The following is a 21,941-nucleotide window of genomic DNA, read 5'->3' as shown; positions in this document are numbered from 1 at the left end:
TCTGTGCCAAGACTCCAGAGCTACCCTGATTCTACAACTTTCTAGATCACCTGCCTTAATTCTGTGAGTTTCGGATATCCTTCCAGGATTTTCTCTATTTGCTCGATGTGACTAGTGTTGGTTTCTGTTCTATGCAGCACAGAGCCGTGACTGACGTAGCGAAGCTCCAATCTATTCAACTAAACATGCAATAAGTATTTATTAGACACCTGCCCAGGCAATCTCATTGTCTGCCAAGGTGATCATCTAAACTGATTCATGGCTGTATGCCCATGGAGAAGACTGGAATATACATGCAAAACCTGCAGAACCATACCCTAAACCACTATGGCTTGAGAAACTTCCAGAAAATTCTACAGCAAGTGGGGCACTAGAATCTTCCACAGCTAAAAATCATGAAAATATTTCTCCCCATGGCACCAGACTGGCTCAGTCAGTAGAGCATGTGACTCTTGATTTCGGGGTTGTAAATTCGAGTCCCACATTGGATGTAGAGATTACTCAAAAATAAAATCTTGAAAAAAAAAATACTTCTCCCCTCTCAGATAATTTAAATGCACTTTGATAAAGGTCTTCTGAAGCAAGTAGTTGTTTACAAGTAGCAAACGGAAACCAGATAGGCTGGGAGGGAGCCCTGTGGCAGGTCATTGGCCAAGGCATTTTGGCGTGAGTCTTATGGTGCCCATCAGCTAATATCCTACATATGAGTAACAGCCTATCTACAGGGTAAATAGGATATTTTGCAAGCTCAGAAGAGCCTGGCAAATGACTCTAGAAATGGAAGGTTTTCTTTGATATTCATAAGCTATCAGACCACCTGATCTTTGAAAACTAGGGCTGCCTAAAATGCTGCGTACAGAAGAAAACAAGCAAACACATAATAACCAGCTGCATTTTTACTTATTAAAGCCAGTCAGGCTCCTGGCCTCCTGCCCACTGTAGCTCCCCCTCCAGCCTCCGCAGACACCTCCTCATACCTGAATTCTCCTCAAAACTGCAGGGGAGGGGTAGGGGAGAATGGGTGCAGTGGAACTGTGGCCAGTGCTGCCTCCTCAGCATCCCTTCCACAAAGCCAGCATGGGCCCTTCTCTCCTCCCCCCTCCTCGGTGGGCTTGGTACCGTCAGGACCCAGCTTGGTCCCCGTGTGCCAATCAATTCCTCCAGAGAGAGGAGGCAGCCCTTGGGAGAGGCCAGCAGCAAGCAGTCACCGTGTCCCTTTCTGCAGCCACACCTAGCTGATGGGTCAGAGCAGGCGGCTCTGAGCCACCTCACCCTACTCGCCCCTCCCCTTGATTAGGTAGGAAAAGTGCGGAAGCCGCAAAGGTCTGAGTCAGCTGCTTAACTCCAGAAACCACCAACTTCAGCCACCGGCCCTGAGGTGAATGGGGAATGGAGGGCTTTTTTTCACTCTTGGGATTTTCCCTTTGTAAATAACCCAAAACTGGAGATCACAAGTGAGGTATTACCTCAGAGGTCCTCTCATCCAATGCCCTCATTTTCCTCATAAGGACAGTGAAGCTCAGCAAGGTTAGTTAACTTGCCCACAGTTACTACCAACAACTGGTTAGTAGCAGAGCAGTGGTCAGGACAGAGCTCTTGCCCCAAACTTGGACTGAGGGTGTTAAAAACAAAACTCAGCTGAGTAAATCTAAAGATCAAATTGGCTTTATTCAATGATTCATGAATCGGGCAGCATCCCATCTAGCAAACAGAAAGGAGCTCCAAAGAGCTACACGAAATGGAAAGCTTCTAGAGGCAGAAAGAGGAAGACAGGTGTATTATTTCAGGCACGGTCACCTCCCTTTGGGGGAAAGGTGGGGGTCTTTCAGGCAGATTACCTACTACTGCTGACCGGGAAATTCCAGTTTGACTGGTTAAAGGTCACATTCCTGGGAGAGACTAAACTGCAATTAGGTTAGATACAAAGTCTTGGTTTGCTGATACGGACAAGTGACTCCATTTGGGGCCTGTTGTGTTTTTTTTTTTTTTTTTAAGATTTTATTTATTTATTTGAGAGAGAGAGAGAACACAAGCAGGCAGAGTGGCAGGCAGAGGAGGAGGAGAAGCAGGCTCACCACTGAGCAGGGAGCCCGACGCAGGGCTCGATCCCAGGACCCTGGGATCATGACCTGAGCTGAAGGCAGGTGCTTAACTGACTGAGACCCCCAGGCATCCAAGGGGTGCCTGTTTTTTAATAAGAGGCCCAGAGTACCTGACTCAGCTTCTTCTGAAGGCTAGCGGAGCTCATCAAAGAAGGCATTTCCTTCTGGAGGAAATGTGGAAGGAGGAGTTTTTCTTTTCCACTTGAGTAGGGGTGAGGTGGCTGGGGACATGGCCAAGCAGCCTGCTGCCATGTTCGATCATCCTGAGTGACGGCATGGAGCACCTACCCAGTCCCTGAACAGAGGCTCAAGGAGAGTGCTAATGAGGGCCCTGAGGGCGGGTGCAGAATCCTGTTTGGGATTACAGGGAAAACTGGGCTGGGTGTTGACTGCTGGGCAGGAGATTGCCTGGCAGGGAAGCCAGAAGAGCTTTCTACTATGGCTCTAGGGGCTGGAAAGGGCAAGTCTTGTTCAGAGAACTGGGAGGAGTTCAGTGTGGAGAAACGCAGGCTTCGGGGAGAAGAGGATGGGGTGGTAAGTCTAGATGGGGAGACTGGATATAATGAGTTTTGTAAACCTGACTATGGAGTCTGGATTTTATCCCATGGGAAATCAGGAGCCACCAGAGGTTTTTTTTTGTTTTTTTGTTTTAAGATTTTATTCATTCATTTGAGAGAGAGAGAGCACAAGCAGGGGGAGAGGCAGAGGGAGAGGGAGAAGCAGACTCCCTGCTGAGCAGGGAGCCCGTTGTGGGGCTCGATCCCAGAACCCTGAGACCATGAACCGAGCCAAAGGCAGATGCCCAACCATCTGAGCCACCCAGGCGCCCCCATCCACCAGAGGTTTTTAAGGAGGGGAGATTTTTACAGATTACTAGGACTGTACTGTAGAGGATAGAACAGTAGTTTGGACAAGAACTGATGAGGGCCATTCCTAAGGCAGAGTTGGTAGGACTTGTCACATTGGACACTAGAGGTAAGAAAGAAGGAGTCTCAGAGATTGGCAGGCCTCTGGCTTGAGCAAAAGTTCTTATTCTCTGATGGTTTCTTTTTCATAGATACCCATCGATACCTGTTCACGTTTTATGTACACAATATCGTTTTGAATCTCCAAGGTAACTGGCCAGAACCTTTTACCTCTTTGCTTTTTTCCCCTGTTTGTTATTCCTGTTTCCTCCTAGGTCATTGTTTTTAAGTTTGTTGTTTTCTCTTTGGAGCCTTCTGAAGCTGTCTGATGATCTTTAGTTATTCATTAATATTTCAGTAATTTAAATCTAGAATTTTGGTGGGTTTTTTTTCCTTAATATTTTTATTTATTTATTTGAGAGAGAGAGAGAGTGTGTGTGGGTGAGCTGGGAGAGAAGCAGAGGGAGAGAGAATCTCAAGCAGACTCTGCACTGAGTGCATAGCCTGACGTGGGGCTCGATTTTACAACCCTGAGACTGTGACCTGAGCCAAAATCAAGAGTCAGACACTCAACTGACTGAGCCTCCCAGGCACTACTTAAATTTAGGATTTTGAAAAAGCTCTGTACATGTGGGCAGGCTCTGTCAACCGGCACACTTTGTTAAAGCTGAGATAATGGGAGTTAGATATTACTCGGGAGTGACCAGCTTTCATTCCTACTTCTCCTTCCCTTCCTTACAGTGTCCTGAATTTGTTCCTTGATTTTCCACAAACTTACTCTATGCAGCCCAGGTGCTTCAGGGGAGATTCACTCCACCCCCAGATCCGGTGTGGACCTATAGATACTTTCACGAGAAACACACATATGACTCCCCAAAGCCTTAAAACCTAACAGTGACTCTTACCGAAAGTCTCTTGAGATAGTAAATGAGGAATTATGTTAAATTATATTAAAATTAAAACTTGCTAAAAATTCTCTTTACATATCTACATCTCCCCAGTGTCCTACTCCTTGAAGCAACTGCTCCCCTTTTTTTCCCCTTGCCCCCTTCCCTCAAAACTCCCTGCTCATTCAGGTTTCCCCCTTTACTCCCCACCTCCAGATCTTTTCTTTCCTTCTCAGGATGGCTCCAAGATCTTTCTTATGCAGAGAAATCTTTTGCTTCTCTCATCTTCTTTAATTGACATCTCTGCTCATAACCTTGCTCTGAACAACAAAGAACCCCCCTTAAAGCAGGGCACAGAGGAAAAGGAAGGGAAGATCTAGTAGTGAGAGCACTTTGAGTTCTGGTGTTTTAGTATCTGCCACACATACGCATGTGCATTTATATGAAATGGATAGAAAGAGGGACTGGAAGGCTACCCAGCACACCATTCATGATTTGGGCAAGGAAAGTGAAGGCAAAAATCCAAGGGGAGCGCTCCTTTATAAACTCCTGTGATTTGAATCTTACAAAGGGAAATAAATTCAAGTACTGCTTCAGTAATTTTTACTAAAGTATGGAAAGTCACCCTTTGGTACCCTTCCAAGTGGAATGGGGGTCAGCGGGAGGAAAGTTCTTTTTAGATATACACATCCCTATCATTTGAAATGTTACAATGAGCATCAGTTACTTTTACAATGAAAAAAACTAGCTATTTGAAAGGAAAAAGCAATTATGATATTATGTAATAAGCATAGAAACACAGAGGAGGAACCCTCATCCAAACAGGGATGGTAGTGAGAGAAGGAAGAGGGAAGAATTTACCTGGGTCAAGAGGTGGAATGCGTGGGGGGTTAAAGGCCACAGAAGCACTGTGGAGAGAAGCACTAAGGCATGAAACATCTATTTTGGGCAAACATGACATTATCATGTCCTGGAGTACGAGGGTGAGTCATACTGGAAAATGGTGGAGAGGTGGGTAGGGGCAGAAAAGGAATGGCAGGAAATGATCCATTTAAGCTCAGCCATCAGGCATGGTCCAGGCTCGCTGGTTATCAGTTATAATAACTGAATTATATAGGACACATCTCTCCTTTTGGCCTCGGAATTCATATTCAGCTGTACACTTCAATTCACCTCCACTTCTTAATTTTATTTAAAAATTTTGGGACACCTGGATGGCTCAGTCGGTTAAGTGTCTGCCTTCGGCTCGGGTCATGATCCCAGGGTCATGGGATCGAGTCCCACATCCGGCTGTCTGCTCAGCGGGGAGCCTGCTTCTCTCTCTGCCTGCCACTCCCTGTGCTTGTACGCTTTCTCCCTCTCTCTCTGACAAATAAAATCTTTAAAAAATAATAAAAATAAATAAAAATTTTGAAAAATTATGGGCGCCTGAGTGGTTCAGTCAGCTGAGTGTCTGACTCTTGATTTGGGCTCAGGTCATGATCTCAGGTTCATGAGATGGAGCCCTACTCGGGTGCTGGTGCAGAGCCTGCTTAAGATTCTCTCTCTCCCTCTCCTTTTGACCCTCTCCCCCCAAAAATTGAAAAATTAATACATGTACTTAGTACAGAAATTAAGCAGCACAAACAGGTATACGGTAAAAAGTAAGTCAGCCTTCAGCTTCTCATCTCCAGTCCCTTGCTTTCCTACCTTGAATCAGCCATGATAGGATTTTTCCAGAATTGGAATTACTTGTTTTTAGAAGTGTTTCAGCCTGATATCTGGGCTGCACCGTATCATCCCAATTTGGAATAAGCTACATACAACATAGGCTATCTAAATGTCTTGAGCTCAGCAGAATGGGTCTAAAGGGAATAAGTATAACTTTCCCCAAAGCTCACCTAAACAGAAAATTTAGTTTCAAATGTTTAAGAGAAATATGCTTATTTTTAACAGTAAACTTGATTAAAATGATAAAATGTTAAAAATTCTTGGGCGCCTGGGTGTCTCAGTTGGTTAAGCGACTGCCTTCAGCTCAGGTCATGATCCCGGAGTCCCGGGATCGAGTCCCACATCGGGCTCCCTGCTCGGCGGGGAGTCTGCTTCTCCCTCTGACCCTACCCCCTCTTGTGCTCTCTCTCTCACTCTCTCTCTCAAATAAATAAATAAAATAAAATAAAAAAAATTCTTATGGGTCAGACCTCACAGCTAAGAGCTTGCCCAAAGTAATGAAGCAAAGATTGAAACCCAAGATTCCTGACTCCCTGCTTAAGTACTCACTCTTTTATTGTACTTCAGGGTAATTCCAAAAACCAGGACAATCGGAAAGTAATTGTGAGGTACCTGGGTGGCTCAGTTGGTTAAATGTTCCACTCTTGATTTTGGCTCAGGGCTCAGGTCATCTCAGGGCTGTGAGATCAAGCCCTCAGGCTCCGCGCTCAGTAGGGAGTCTGCTTCTCTCCTCTTCCTTTGTCTCTACCCCAGCTCTCCAGTGCTCTCTCTAAAATAAATAAGTGAATCTTAAGGAAAAAAAAGAGAGTAACTGTTATAACAACTGTGAATGGAAATAAAAATCTCAAGTTACCTCTGCTTTTAAATAGCCAAGGGAACATGAATACCCTAGCTCTGAGCCCTGTTTAACTAGAATCTTAATATAACAAAAATAAAGTTTTTCAAAGAGTACATTCTGTATGATTCCATTGTATGAAGTCCAAGATAAGCAAAACTAACATTCTATGATAGAAATGAGAACAGTTACCTCTGGGATGGTGGTAGATTTGACTACAGAGGGGCCTGAGGGAACTTTCTGAGTTAAGGAAAAAGTTCTATATCTTGATTTGATGTGGGTATTACATGGGTATATATGATTGTCAAAACTCACTGAATTGTACACTGAAGGTACATATACTTTATTGTTGATAAATTAAACTTTGATCAAAGAGAATTTGAATGAAATGAAATTCCTTTGAAAATTAAGTGAAAGTTGCTCACTCTGAGATGCGATTTTGGCCTAAGGCAGAGCCAACCAGTCCTCTACTTTAGTCCTTTGAATATGTTTGTGATTGACTGAGTGATTCACCAGTGATTCATTATGCACCAAAGGAAGGAAAGGGCTCAATAAATTTGGAGACTTGGAACATTTCTGTGTCATTTCTTCCGCATGTCTGGGCTTTGCAGGAATTCATCAAGCTTTTACCAGTGATCTGCTCTCACAGTTGGCACGCTAATACTTTATATATTTGAGAGATGATTTGCAGTTAAAGCGTTTATCCATCCATCATCATGCTGAGCTTCAAAACACCTTATATAAGGTAGGTAAAATAGGTATTATTATTCATTTTACAGTTTGTGAAAGTAAGGTTCAGAAAAGTTAAATAATTTGCCCAAGATCCCACAGCTATTTTTTTTTTTAATTCAAAATACTGTTTGTTTGTTTTCTTTTCCACAGCTATTAAAAGAGTTGAAATGTCAATTCAGGTTCAAGGAATTTGAAATTATATATGTAGAATTTTTTCCACTATGTCATTTCAGAAAAATCCAGGTCTCTCAGAGTGAGAACTTGGTTCAGAATGACAGCACTGGAGAATACTGTGACTTCCAGGAACACAGTGAATTGAACATCATAATGTAGGGCCAGAACTAGGATAAGGCAAGCAAAGTACTTAGGGCACACAATTTAAGAAGATGCTCTTTCAGGTTCAGGCAAGTGCCAATCCTGCATGGTTGTTAACATTACCTTGTTATTACTGATTTAAATATAAGGAAACTGAGTCTTAGAGCTAGGTCAGATGACTTGACTATTGTCTCACAAACAGTAAATAGCAGAACCAAAAATTAAGAAGGGGTCTTTAGGCTTCAAATTCTACTAAGCCTACCCTTCAATAATGCTTTGTGATTTAGCCATAAGGAGGATTAAGACCATGAGGTTTTTAATTGATTATACATTTAATAAACAATTGACCAAATGGCTTCCAAATTCAGATGCAAACTTAGGCAACAATAACCATCCAACCTGATTAAAAACTCTCAGCAAAGTAGGAATTGAAAGGACCTTCCTCAAATTGATAGTTTCTACAAAAAATCTACAGCTAACATCATACTTATTAAAGACTGCTTTGCCCTAAGATCAGAAACAAGGCAAGATGTCTGCTCTTTCCACTTCTACTTCATTTTGTACTGGAGGTTCTAACCAATGCAATAAAGCAAGAAAAATAAATAAGGCATTCAGATTAGAAAAGAAGAATAAAACTGTCTTTATTCAAAGATGTTAAGAACTTCTATGTAGAAAATCACAAGGAATCTACAGAAAAAGTAGGGGTAATGAGTTAAACTAGGCTGTAGGATACAAGCTCAGTATACAAAAATAAATTGTACTTCTTGTGTATATTAGCAACAAACAATTAAAAACTGAAAATGTTTTAAAATGTCATTTATAAAATTAAAAATATGAAACACTTAGAGATAACTCTGATATAAGATATGTAAACCTGTATAATAAAAACCACAAGATATTGCTAAGAGAAATTAAAGAAGACTGAAATAAGCAGAGCTGTGTTCATGGTTCAGAAGACACAATATTGGTAAGACGTCATTCTCCCCAATTGACCTATGGATTCAATTAAATCACAACAAAATCCCAGCAGGCTTTTTTGTAGAAATTGACAAGCTTATCCTAAGATTTATATGGAAAAGCAAACTAGAATAGCCAAAACAACTTTGAAAAAGAACAAAGTTGGAAGAGTTATACTATCTGATTCTAAGATTATGAAGTTACAGTAATCAAGACAATGCAGTGTTGATATAAAGAGAGACAAACCAATTTGATATAACAAAATAGGATCCATACTCGACCCATACGTTTATGATCAGTTGGTTTTAGACAAAGGTGTAAAGGCAATTCAATAGACAAAGGCTAGTTTTTTATTTATTTATTTTATTGAAGTATAATTGATATACAATATCCTATTAGTTTCAGGTGTTCATCATACTGATTATTTTAATTTTTATTTATTTATTTGTCAGAGAGAGAGAGAGAACAAGCAGGGGGAGTGGCAGGCAGAGGGAGAAATAGGCTCCCTACTGAGCAGGGAGCCCGATGTGGGACTTGATCTCAGGACCCTGGGATCATGACCTGAGCTGAAGGCAGATGCTTAAGTGACTGAGCCACGCAGGCATCCCCTGATTTATTTATTTTTTTTGTTATTGAAGTTATTTAATTAAGCTTTGTATTGTCATTACTTTAGTAATTTTGCAAATAAGTTATGTTTTATAAATCTTTTAATTTACTGATTCATTATTTTTATACATTATGAAATTATCCCCACAATAAGTCTAGTTACCATCTGTCTCCATACAAAGGTATTATAATATTACTGAATATATTCCCTATACATTTCTTCCCCATGACTTATTTATTTGATAACTGGAAGTTTATATCTCTTAATCCCCTTCACCTACTTCACCCACCTCCCAACCTTTTCTCCTTCTGGCAACCATCAGTTTGTTTCCCGTGTCTATGAGTCTGTTTCTGCTTCATTTGTTCATTTGTTTTGTTTCTTAGATATAAGTGAAATCATATGATATTTGTGTTTTTCTGTCTAACCTTTATACATTCAACTAGAGATGGACATTTAGGTTTCTTCCATATTTTCACTATTGTAAATAATGCTGCAGTGAACATAGGGGTGCATGTATCTCTTTAGTGTAAAGGATAGTCTTTTAAATAAATGGTGCTGGAAAGAACTGGCTATCCACTGTAGAAAAACAAAACAAAACCAAAAAATTTTTGAGACATATTTTGCACATATTCAATAAAAAACTAACTCAAAATGGACTATATGCCTAAATGTAGGTGCTTAAACTATGAAATTTCTGAGAAAATATAGGAGAAAATATTTGTGACCTTGGGTTAGACAGATCTTAGAGATGACACCAAAACCATGATCCATAAAAAAAAAATTGATAAATTGGACTTTATCAAAATTAAGAACATCTGCTATTTGTTTTTTTTTTTTTTAAAGATTTTATTTATTTGACAGAGAGACACAGCGAGAGAGGGAACACAAGCAGGGGGAGTGGGAGAGGGAGAAGCAGGCTTCCCGCAGAGCAGGGAGCCCGATGCGGGGCTCGATCCCAGGACCCTGGGATCATGACCTAAGCCGAAGGCAGACGCTTAATGACTGAGCCACCCAGGCGCCCAGAACATCTGCTATTTGAAAGACACTGTTCAAAGAATGAAGCCACAGACAGGAGAAATTACAAACCAAATGTAAAAGGTTTGTATCCAGAATATATAAAGAAATCTCAAACCTCAATAAGAAAACAACCTAATGAAAATATGGGCAAAGATCTGAACAAACATGTCACCAAAGAAGGTATACAGGTGGCATATAAGCACATGAAAAGATATTCTGCATCACTAACCATTAGGCTTGTACAAATTAACACCGTAAGGAACTACCATGATACACCTATTAGAATAGCAAAAATCAGAAAGACTGTCCATATCAAGTGTTGCCAGTGATGTGACACAGCTGGAACTCATAGGCACTGCTGGTGGGAGTGTCAAGTGGTACAACCATTTTGAAAAACCTACTTGCAATTTCTTAAAAAGTTAAAAACATATGTTTACCATTCCATTCCTACATATTTACCCAAGATAAATGAAAGCATATGTCCATACAAAGACTTGCACAAGAATTTCACAGCAGCTGTATATGTACTAGCCCCAAACTGAAAACAACCCAAATGTCTATCAACTACCGGTAAATGAATAAACAAATTGTGGTATAATCCAAACAATGAATGACTATTCAGCAATAGAAAGGAATGAACTACTCATACATGAAACCACATGAATAAGAAGCAAAATAATTATGCTAAATGAAATAAGTCAAAACGGACCATACTGTTTGATTCCCTTTATTCTAGAGAATGCAAACAAATGACATAAAGCAGATTAGTGGTGGAGTGGATTGAATGATGGTGGCCTCCAAAAGATATGTCCACATCCCAATTCCCAGAAGACATGGATGTTATTTGCTTGGAAAAAGGGTCTTTGCAGATATAATTAAGGATTTTGAGATGAGGAGATCATTCTGGATTATCCAGGTGGGATTTAAATTTAAGTCAAGTGTCCTCGTAAGAGGAAGGCAGAGGAAGATTTGAGACAGAAGAGAGGCAGACCCTGAGAAGAGGACAAAATGTGACCACAGAGGCAGAGATTGGAGTAACTGGCCACAAATCAAAGAATGCCAAAAGATACCAGAAGCTGGAAGAAGCAAAGAATGGATTATTATCCCCTAGAGCCTCTAGAGAGCATGACCATGCTGACACCTCGATTTCAGACTTCTGGCCCCCAGAACTGTGAGAGAATAAACTTCTGTTGTTTTAAGTCATCAGCTTATGTAATTATTATGGCAGCCTTGGGACACCAATATTTCCTGGGTATGGGACAGGAGTAGAGAGAGGGGAAGGTGGGAAGGAGAGATTACAAAGAGGCAAGAGCAGACTCTTAAAAATGATAAATATTCTCATTATCATGATAGTGGTGATGTTTCATGGGACTACACACATATCAAAACTTGTAAAATTGTATACTTAAAAATGTGTAGTTTAAGTACATTGCACAATAACAAAGCTGTTAAAAAGAAAAAAAAAGACATATAGTTTCTAAAACAAGACTCCACTTGCAATATTCTGGCCCTTTCTGAGTAGTCCACATAACATTGATACATGGTATAGTCTCAGGAAACTGATCATAAGATGGAGACCCACCATATGAAACACAGCTGAGTAACCTCAGAATAGGACAACTGGCAGAACTGATATTCAAAGATATTTAGTATTGCTATATGCAAGGGAAAACATTCTCATCTTATAGGAACTCCATTAGAATGGGGACAGATTTTGGTACAAAGAACTTGCTAAAGTCAGTGTTGTCCACACATAAAACAGGTGTTGGAGCAGCTAGTTCCTGGGAGACTACCCAGATATTGTAAAGTGGATGCCTCTCTTTGACTCTTTCCTCTGTTGGAGCCTGTTTTTCTTGGTTTTGTATCTTTTCCAATTCCTGCCTTTCTCTCTTCTCTGATGTGTTGCTGAAGCATGTGCTTTTAATAGCTTCCAGAAAAGGAACAGCTAGGAGAAAATTGTTTTAAAATTGCATGTCGGATTCGTCTTTTGGCTGGGGATAAAATTCTAGGCAAAATTGGAGGTATTTCCCTTTTGCTTTTTAGCTTTCAGTGATGTTGAGAAGGCTGATGCTATTGTTTTTAGAATCTTCTCTTTATCCTTAGTGTTAAAAAATTCCATAATGATGTGCTTTGATTTGGCCCTTTTTTTTCCCCCCAGTAGGGTCCATGCCCAATGTGGGACTTGAACTCACAAACTTGAGATCAAGAGTCGCCTGCTCTACCAACTGAGTCAATCAGACGCCCCTGGGCTTTTATTTTTCCCTTACTGTGTAAGATATTCATGGCATTTTCATTTTGATTCATGTTATCCAGTCTGGGAAACTTCTACATATATATGTATGTATTTTTCACTATTTTTCCTTCCACTGCTTTTTAATTCCTTGAATCCTAGTCACTAGCTGTATGTTAGACTTCCTGTATTGTTCTAATTTTCATATTTCTCTTCTATTGTCCATCTTTTGTCCTTTTGTTCTATTTGTCAAGAGCTTTTTCTTATCTTCTAGAACTTCTATTGAGTGATTAATTTGAACCATCATATTTTTAATTTCCAAGACCTGTTCTTATTTCCTGAACAGTCCATTTTAAAGATAGTATTTTGAGGGGTGCCTGGGTGGCTCAGTGGTTAAACATCCAATTCTTGATCTCAGCTCAGGCCTTGATCTCATGGTTGTGAGTTCAAGCCCTGCACTGGGCTCCATGCTGGGTGTGGAACCTACTTTAAATAAAAGTAAATAAAATAAAATCTTTTTTTAAAAAAAGATAGCATTTTGCTCATGTTTCATAGAAGTAAGATCATCTGCTCTGGTCTGAAGATTTATTTTTTTCTGAAGTTATTTCCCAAATTGTTTCCTCAGTTTTTTTTCCTGTGTGATCTCTTTTTTATTCACGTTGGAATCTTTCCTCAAATGTCTGCTGATCATTAGCTGTTAAAATGACATGTAATTGTCTATATATACAATGTGTTGGTGGGAGGATGGATGTGTGTAGTTTCTTGGGGAAGGGGTGGAGGCTTATGCTGTAGGAGTTGCTGACTTGGCTTTAATTAACAGGGTTGTTGGGGGAGAATTTTTTTGTTGGTGGACCCTCCAAATATATCTGTAGGACTTTCTTCTGGAGTTGTGCTACCACAAAGGATATTTTAATCTCTTGCCTGAAGGTACAAGCCTGACTGCCAGTATTTTGGGAAAGGGACAGGGGAAGGGGCTTTATGTTCTCATCCTTAAATATATAGACTTCAACTTGTTCCTCCTTTTCAGTTTATCAACTTGTGTTCCTGAACTGGAAATCTCTCTGGTTCAATCTCTTCAGTCTTATAGGGTGGAACAAGGGTTAATCACCTAGTTGCATTGTTTGGGGCTTCTTATGTAGACTTTGAGCCAAACCCCTTGCTTTTTAAAAATTTTTTATTATTGGGCGCCTGGGTGGCTCAGTTGGTTAAGCGACTGCCTTCGGCTTAGGTCATGATCCTGGAGTCCCTGGATCGAGTCCCGCATCGGGCTCCCTGCTCGGCAGGGAGTCTGCTTCTCCCTCTGACCCTCCCCCCTTTCATGTGCTCTCTCTCATTCTCTCTCAAATAAATAAATAAAATCTTTAAAAAAAAATTTATTATTTTTTAAAGCTCTACATATAATGTGGGGCTCGAACTCATGACCCCCAAGATCAAGAGTCACATGTTCTATCGACTGAGCCAGCCAGACGCATCCCCCCCACAACCCTTCATTTTCAATTCATTGATCAACTGCCTTCCAAAGTACCTAGGTACCATGGTGCCTTTCTGGGGTTTGGAAAGACCAGTTAGCCTTGTCCATGTCAACAACCTATTCCTGGGAATTTAGGTTTTGGTTTCTTCCTTCATCTAAGTCTGTAAGGGTAGGGATATTATTTGTCACGTTGGAATCCAATGTACTATCCGGCCCCAAAGGAATACTTAACAGATGTTTGTTGAAGGTCTAGCTAAGTGAACTGAAGTGAGCACTAAACTTCTTTTTTTTTTTTTTTTTGGTTTTATTCGTCAGAGAGAGAGAGAGCACAAGCAGGGGGAGCGGCAGACAGAGGGAGAAGCAGGCTCCCCACTGAGCAAGAAGACCGATGGGGGACTTGATCCCAGGACACTGGTCCTGGGATCATGACCTGAGCTGAAGGCAGACGCTTAACTGACTGAGCCACCCAGGCGTCCCGAACACTAAACTTTCAATAATTTCCTCATCTGCAAAGTTGGTACAGCCATCCCTGACTGTAATCTCAGTGTTTCTGTGACTATCAAATAGTGAAAACATAGGAAAATGCTTTGTAATATGTAAGAATTTCTTGTGCAGTTTGGTTTTTGGACCAAGGAGGGATTTTATGTCACTAGAATATATATTTTATTAGAATTTTCATTTTCATGTATATAACTTTTATATCTCCATCTGGTAGAGTCCTCTTCTCTTTCTTCTCCCACTATCTCTGGTGAATCATCACTCAGCTTCCAGTCCCTGTAGTAGCTCTAAGGAATCCTTCTCAAGTATAGATGCTGGAGTGGTCAAAACAATTTGTCTTTCTCTGGGGAAAAACACTGAATAGAAGTTGGCCTTCATCTTAAGGCAATATTTTAAACAAAATTTCATGCTTTTCTAATTAATTAATAAATCCTTTAAGACTTAATCTGTAGAAGCTGGCTCATCAAGTATCAGATATTTATAGTTGAGAGTAATGTATTAGTACTAGGATTATGGAGTGAGAAATTCAATACTTTTTTCATCTTATTTTTGGTTGCAAGTAGGCATTAGAGGTGATGTTGGTCACAACTGAAGAGTACAGTGAATTGATACATAGATGCCATATCTCACCCAGTAGATAATCTAAAAATTACTTTTTGGGGCTTAAAAACTGTCTATTCAAAATGCAATTAATTAGAATATGATTGTGGAGCTTAAATACAAATATCTGACAGAAGGTATAGGGTGGTGGTATCACCACAGTAAAAACAAAAACAAAAATGAAAACAACAAAAAACAGTTAAGAAGTCCAAATACATGGCCAGAACCTTGTCTTTTTGTCGCTTCTGGTCTTGGACTTCTTAACACGTAATTCCTAGTAGCCAGAGGAAAAGTGCACCTTTAAAACTTTGACCTAAAAGAAAAAGATACAAATAAGTAGCAACTGCTACCAAGACTCATTTCTCTGGCCAATTATCAACAAGGTATGAATAAAAAAAATGAAACAGAAAAGGCCTCTAGCTCTCTCTAGTAGATAAGCTGCAGTCGAAAGTCAAGAAGACAGAGACAAGGTAAAGTAATCACCCAAAAGTAGTATTATTTCACTCTCGTCAAAGAAGCAACCCAATATTATGAGAAGTTTTCAATTACTCGTAAGTGTATTGTTTTCCTGAAGAATTTTTAAAATTGCATTTCAATAATTTTTAAAATGGCTCAACAAATCAAAGAAATAAATGGGTATTCAAATGGTTCAAAGAACAAAACAAAAATCACTAGTTTAATTTTACATTCTTGCTCTATTTCCAGTATATTTAAACATTTTAGTTTTTAAAAACTCTTACTGAATTTACTTCCTTTTCTCTCTAGGAGATTCATGAAAGTAAGAATGTAAAGAGAAAAATCAACATCCCTCTCAAATGAACAAGGTGCTAACTCTACTAAATATAAACTTTCTATTTGTCTCCATTCATAGAACAGACAAAGGCATTATTGTTCTCTAGTTTTATTATTTGTCAATCTTCCCAACACATGAACTATAACTCATTTTGAGATTTTTTCAGTGCATTTCACAGCAAAAATGAACAAGGGAATCATTAAAATGGTTGTACATAAACCAGTTATTTTCTTATAATTTACAGTTTCTTGAAAAAATTGTTTTGCTGTTTTCATCCTATTAACCCCTTCAATAAAACACAATTTATCAGAGCACAAAGCTTAAACTTCTTATGATGATGCAAGAGATACAGCCACCTACATGGCTGATGAATAACAGGTATGTTACACACACTGATTGGAAGACCACATCAGAAGAAACAGAGTAAGGCACCACTCTTGGAAAATTAAGGTAGCTTGCAGTAACAAGTGTTGAGCACCATAAGTAGGTGCTCAATAAATACTTGAATGAATGATGAAAGCCATAATTAGCACTATCCTTTTAATTGCCAGCAATTCTTCAACCGCAGTAAAATACTTATTAAAAAAAAAAAAAGATTTGTACCTGAATACAACTTCCTGATAACTTTTTATTTCTTATTCTTTCTTCAGCATCTGAATTTCCTTGAAAAGAGAACCATACCATACATGCACTCAGCCACATACATAACTTCTGAATTACTGACAAATATGAATAGCTGTTTTAAATTTGAGTGAACAGAGGTAAGATGAAGCATACTTATCCAGAGGGATAGCACATAATACTGGATATTAACCTACAAGTGAAAAAAAGGTAAGGAAAAAAGTAACAGTTTTATTCTTTCATGTCTGCTATGTTTAATGCCTCAGTTCTTGAGAAAGGCCCAAATCTCATCATATTGACATGAACACATTTAAAAAAATGGTCTCTTGAGTGTAGTATTTAATAAAACTATGTATTGAAAAATGTTCTGAAATTTTTCAAGTCAATGTTGTTTTCAAGTATATTAAAATGCTCAGAAGAAAAAATTCTCCATGGTTATAATTCTAATCAATTTATAAATATACTTTTTAAAAGAGAGTTCCAACAGAGGTGGATAATGGAGAAGCTCCTCAGACACAGGCACACAGTCTTGTTGAAGGAACAGAATGCCTTGTTACTACAACCTGCTTGATTTTTTTTTAACACTGATTTCAGGCACAATGGCTGAATCCACTTCTGGGTCATCGTCCTCCTCCTCTTAGTTTGTTTGTAAGAGTAGTGATTACTTCAGTTACTGACAGAAAGCAAAGCATGGACTCTGAAACAGACTTCACTTTTCACTGTAAAGAAATCAAAATCACTGAGTTCTCACTGTTGTGTGTATCTGCTGCCCCCATGCAAAAACAGGGGATTCAAACTTAACTTTAGGAGCAGGGACTGGATAAAAGATTAATCATCTAATAATTCCCGTGAAAGGTTTTCAGATGATATTGCTCATGTCACAGGAACAGGTTGGTGAGAGGCCCATCGTGCTTCTTCAACACTTTGGTCTTGCTGCAGTTCTACGGTGCCTTAATAGGTACATTCGTGTTTAGCTAGATTCAGTCTGTGCAATCAGGAAGCCGGTCACTCAGTGCAATGACTCCGTTCTGGGAGGGTTTAGGGTAAACAGAGCAAGAAGTTCATTGGTCGAGTCTTAGTGTGTATCACTCTGCTGGTTGTGCTGTTGGAATTATTCTCCAAAGGGGTTTATGGTAAACCCAGCCGTCTCCCTGAAACAAGTAGAAAAGTAAATTAAAGAACGATTTTCACAATTGGTAACCAAAACTAGAAGCAACACCTTCACTGAGATGGAATTCTACTCTCACATTTAAAAACAAGAATTTCTGTGACAGAAAAAAAAAAAATCTCTGTGCTTAAGACATTAAGTAATGCTGGTGGTTTAGCTAGGATTAGGGGAGAGGTTCTGGTCTGGGGGCACCTAGTTGATGCCCAATGATCACTTTATTTGCAGAAGTCATTGGTAGGAATTCTGCCAGTTTTGCCGAGACACTCCAGACTGGCCTCACCCACAGCATGATGGGCACCAAGCCGGCGGAGCACAAAGAAATGGTCATCAAGGTACTAGCTGTTCTCACCACCTCAACTGGCATCTCTGGTATCTGAATACTGTGTTTCTAGTTCTTCCCTGACTCTACTCCCATTAGTTTTCCCTGGCTCCTGTGAACAGAAGGATACTGAAGGAGATAAGGTTAGAGTCAGAGAATGAACTAGAAACAGGGGAAGACCAAGTGAGGAAAAGAAACGCATGAAGCCATATACTGGGGCGCAGGACTTGACACAGATTGGAATGCAGTGTTCATAGACTAGGTGAAGTCAGTCAGATCTCAACCCGTCCTTAATGCATAGTTCCTTCAATTTATTTGTATTTAAAAATATTCTTAAAAATTTATATATATATATTTTATCTTGTTCCTAAAATGACTTAAGGCCGGGCGCCTGGGTGGCTCAGTTGGTTAAGCGACTGCCTTCGGCTCAGGTCATGATCCCAGGGTCCTGGGATCGAGTCCCACATCGGGCTCCCGGCTCAGCAGGAAGCCTGCTTCTCCCTCTCCCACTCCCCCTGCTTGTGTTCCTGCTCTCGCTGTCTCTGTCTCTGTCAAATAAATAAATAAATTCTTTAAAAAAATAAATAAATAAAATAAAATGACTTAAGGCCGGTAATTACTTGGCTCCTAATGACAAGGACTCATTCTCTCCTTGACTGCGTTTTAGTCGGACTACTTTGAGCACTCTTCTTGACTAGACCTCATCCATGGCCTACTGAGCCCAATTTTAGCAAAGAATTCTGATAAGCCAGTTTACCAAGAACCACCCGCACCCCAAATCCTTGATTCTGAAATTCCTCTTCTCCCACCCTTGATATCTAATCAAGTTCCTCTCTCCCCACCCCATCCTTGATATCTAACCAAGATTCTCTTTTCCACCCACTCCCTCACATTTCCACTTGTCCCTGTATTTGGAGTTGAGTTCAATCCCTCTTACAATAGTCCTGAATGAAGATTTCCTTGATGTTTTTAATAAGTATCAAAATAATTTTTCTTTAATAATAGCAACCATTAGGGGCACCTGGGTGGCTCAGTCAGTTAAGTTGTATGCCTTCGGCTCAGGTCATGATCTCGGGTCCTGGGATCAAGCCCCATGTTAGGCTCCCTGCTCAGTGGGGAGTCTGTTGCTCCCCCCATGCTCGCTCCCTCTCTCAAATAAATAAAATCTTTAAAAAAATAATAGCAACCATTAGGTTGTTTTTCACCTGGTTGATAATTCTCAATTCCTATAGTACTGTTCTTTGAAAAAGATGTCAACTAATCACATCACTGAATGCTAGACTGGTAGTGGCTCTTAAAAATACCTGTCCAAGAATAAATGACAAGTAGCAATTTTACATGTCATGTTATTAGCAAGAATCAGGGTGCCTATATTTAAAAATTTCATTAATTGTATCTTTTTAAGATTTTATTTTTAAGGAATCTCTACACCCAACGTAGGCCTCAAACTCACAACCCCGAGATCAAGAGTTGCATGCTCTACTGACTGAGCTAGCCAGGCGCCCCTATATCTTTTAGCCATTATAGCCCCTGCTCTTGACCCCCAGAGTTCACTTTTAATGATTTACAGAGCTCCTCCCTTAGAAATTCTCCTCCTAGAATCTACTCCTGGTATATCTGCTTTCTTTGAAATGAAAAAAATCCAAAGCTACCGGACTATAACTTTGAATAAACTACAAAGTTTTATTTTTTCAGATAAAAAGAGTAGATATGTACTTTTCCCTTTATTATTTCAATCTATGAAAATGGCCAGTATTTTTAATAGATACTCAGTGATTAGAAAAATGAAGGTAATGAAGCTACTATAATAAACTATGGATTTTTAGGGTTAATAACTATGCAAAAATCAAGATCAAATTACTTTTTGCAAATTCCTTCCTGATGGACCAATATTAAAATTCAGTGCGCTTCTTTAGACTTGGCTATCGACAAGAAAACTTTTTTTTTCTATTTATTTATTTGTTTGTTTGTTTGACAGAGAGAGAGACAGCGAGAGAAGGAACACAAGCAGGAGGAATGGGAGAGGGAGAAGCACGCTCTCCACCCAGCAGGGAGCCCGATGCGGGGCTTGATCCCAGGATTCCGGGATCACGACCTGAGCCCAAGGCAGGCGCTTAACGACTGAGCCACCCAATCTTCCTTAAAGATTTTATTTATTTATTTTTAGAGAGAGAAAAGAGAGAGCATCAGCAGGGGGGGTGGGCGGGGTTAGGGGCGGGCGGGGAGGAGCAGGGGGGAAGCAGACTAGACACTGAGTAGGGAGCCCAATGCAGGACTCGATCCCAGGACCTTGGGACCATGACCTGAGCCACCCAGGAGCACCCCTCTCCTTTTTTTCTCTTTAAGTAATCTCTCCACCCAATGTGGGCTGGAATTCACAACCCCAAGATCAAGGGTTGCATGCTCTTCTGACTGAACCAGCCAGGCGCCCGTGACAAGAAAACTTTTCTTGGTATCAGCTCTGGTCCGCTATTCACCTTACTCTGAGTTCTACCAGAAAGTAATAAAACAAAAATTTTTAAATTTAGATAAGACTCCAGAAATTATTTAGTCCAGCTGCAAAATCAGTGCATCAAAGTCTTCCACATAAGCCATGGTCTCATAAAGGACTAATGATGCATTACTATAAAATGTACTCCCTTATTATTATTGGGTATTTTTGATTGTTGTACAATTCCTTCCTATGCTAAGCTCAAAATTCCTGGTAGGATGGACCTACCTCAGGACTGCTATACAAACTGATAAAAAATTTCTACATGATAAAACATACACATATCTGAAGAAGGTTACAACAAATGGTCCTAATTTTCGGTTTTCAAGGCAAAACACCCCACTTTATTCTTTTTTCCTTCAACATTGTAAAGATTCTAGCCACTTCACTACCCACTGTGTAGCTAATTAAGTTTCTCATGTCTCCCTCTAAAAGGTGGTCTCTGGAAGTGAACACAGAGTTTCAGTGTGGTTCAAAAGGCAATAAATTATAAATTGTATAATCTATTACTGTGATTGGAGATTGTTATAGCATTTTTGTTTCTGACCAATTTAATCCTAAAATCTACTTCATCTGAACTGCTACTAAACTATTTTACTTTGGCAAATTGTGAAAAGCTCATGAAAAAGCTCATGGTTAAGCTGGACTAGTTTCAGAAATAAAGATGTGTAAGTGATAACAATTCAATAAAGCCTAGTAAGCTAAAGTTCTCACTAAGTAGATAATGAGTTTTAGTCTGAAGACATGTAGGACAAACCTCTTTAATAAAATATTTGGTTTTCCAGGGTGTGCCTGTTTCAGTTCGATGCCTTTCTTCAGTCCTCTGGCGTTCTTCCAGGGTGCGTTTATGCTCTGTGGCTTTATCAATTTCAGATTCCCTCAGAGAGTCTGTCACATTTTTCCACAATCGCCTATAATTAGAAAAACCACAAATCTTACAAGCATTCTTTTTTTTTTTTTTAAGATTTTATTTATTTACTTGAGAGAGCACACAGAGGGAGAGGGAGAAACTGACCCCCCCTGAGCAAGGAGCCTGATGTGGGACTCGATCCCAGGACCCTGGGATCATGTAAGGCAGACACTTAACCGACTGAGCCCACCCAGGCAACCCACAAGCATTCTTTTAAAAAAGATAATTAAATAGAACTGATACCCTTGAAATTAAGTTAATTTTAAAAAATTATGTTTCCTGAATCAGATATATGATTTTACGTTTATGAATTACAAGAACACGGAATATTATGGTGCTGATATTAATGTCCAAGATGCTGTTGCTTCTGCTTTTTCTTTTCAAATTAAAAATAATTTGTATTTCTGGGGCGCCTGGGTGGCTCAGTCGTTAAGCATCTGCCTTCGGCTCAGGTCATGATCCCAGGGTCCTGGGATTGGCCCCGCATCAGGCTCCGTGCTTTGCGGAAAGCCTGCTTCTCCCTCCATCACTCCCCCTGCTTGTGTTCCCTCTCTCGCTGTCAAATAAATAAATAAAATCTTTTAAAAATGATAATAATTTGTATTTTTTATTGTTATGTTAGTCACCATACAGTACATCGTTAGTTTTTTTTTGCATTTTTTTCTATTTTATTATGTTATGTTAATCACCATACATTACATCATTAGTTTCTGATGTAGTGTTCCATGATTCATTGCGTATAACACCCAGGGCTTCATGCACTATGTGCCCTC

General features: G+C 39.7%; 1 protein-coding gene and 1 long non-coding RNA gene across 2 annotated transcripts in view; one reads left to right on the top strand and one right to left on the bottom strand.

Annotated features, from left to right (window-relative positions):
* Positions 1-3,142: 3,142 nt before the first annotated feature.
* LOC115942710 (uncharacterized) lies at positions 3,143-11,247 on the top strand. Its single transcript, XR_004077301.2, has 3 exons — positions 3,143-3,216; positions 7,051-7,184; positions 10,804-11,247. It is a non-coding gene; the product is annotated as an uncharacterized LOC115942710 (long non-coding RNA).
* Positions 11,248-15,751: 4,504 nt separating this feature from the next.
* The window catches only part of OSBPL11 (oxysterol binding protein like 11), an 88,139-nt gene continuing 81,949 nt past the window's right edge, over positions 15,752-21,941 (bottom strand). Inside the window, exons 12-13 of the mRNA XM_006738411.3 lie at positions 21,016-21,169; positions 15,752-17,431 (exon numbers count right to left, since the gene is read on the bottom strand). Coding sequence (XP_006738474.2) covers positions 17,366-17,431; positions 21,016-21,169 — 220 coding nt within the window. The 3' untranslated portion in view covers positions 15,752-17,365. The remainder of the gene's footprint in view (positions 17,432-21,015; positions 21,170-21,941) is intronic.

Source organism: Leptonychotes weddellii, chromosome 1 (assembly GCF_054177405.1).
Source record: "Leptonychotes weddellii isolate Sample4059 chromosome 1, ASM5417740v2, whole genome shotgun sequence".
Taxonomy (NCBI): Eukaryota; Metazoa; Chordata; class Mammalia; order Carnivora; family Phocidae; genus Leptonychotes; species Leptonychotes weddellii.
The sequence above is the reverse complement of the archived record's forward strand: the minus strand, read 5'-3'. Positions and strand labels throughout refer to the sequence as shown.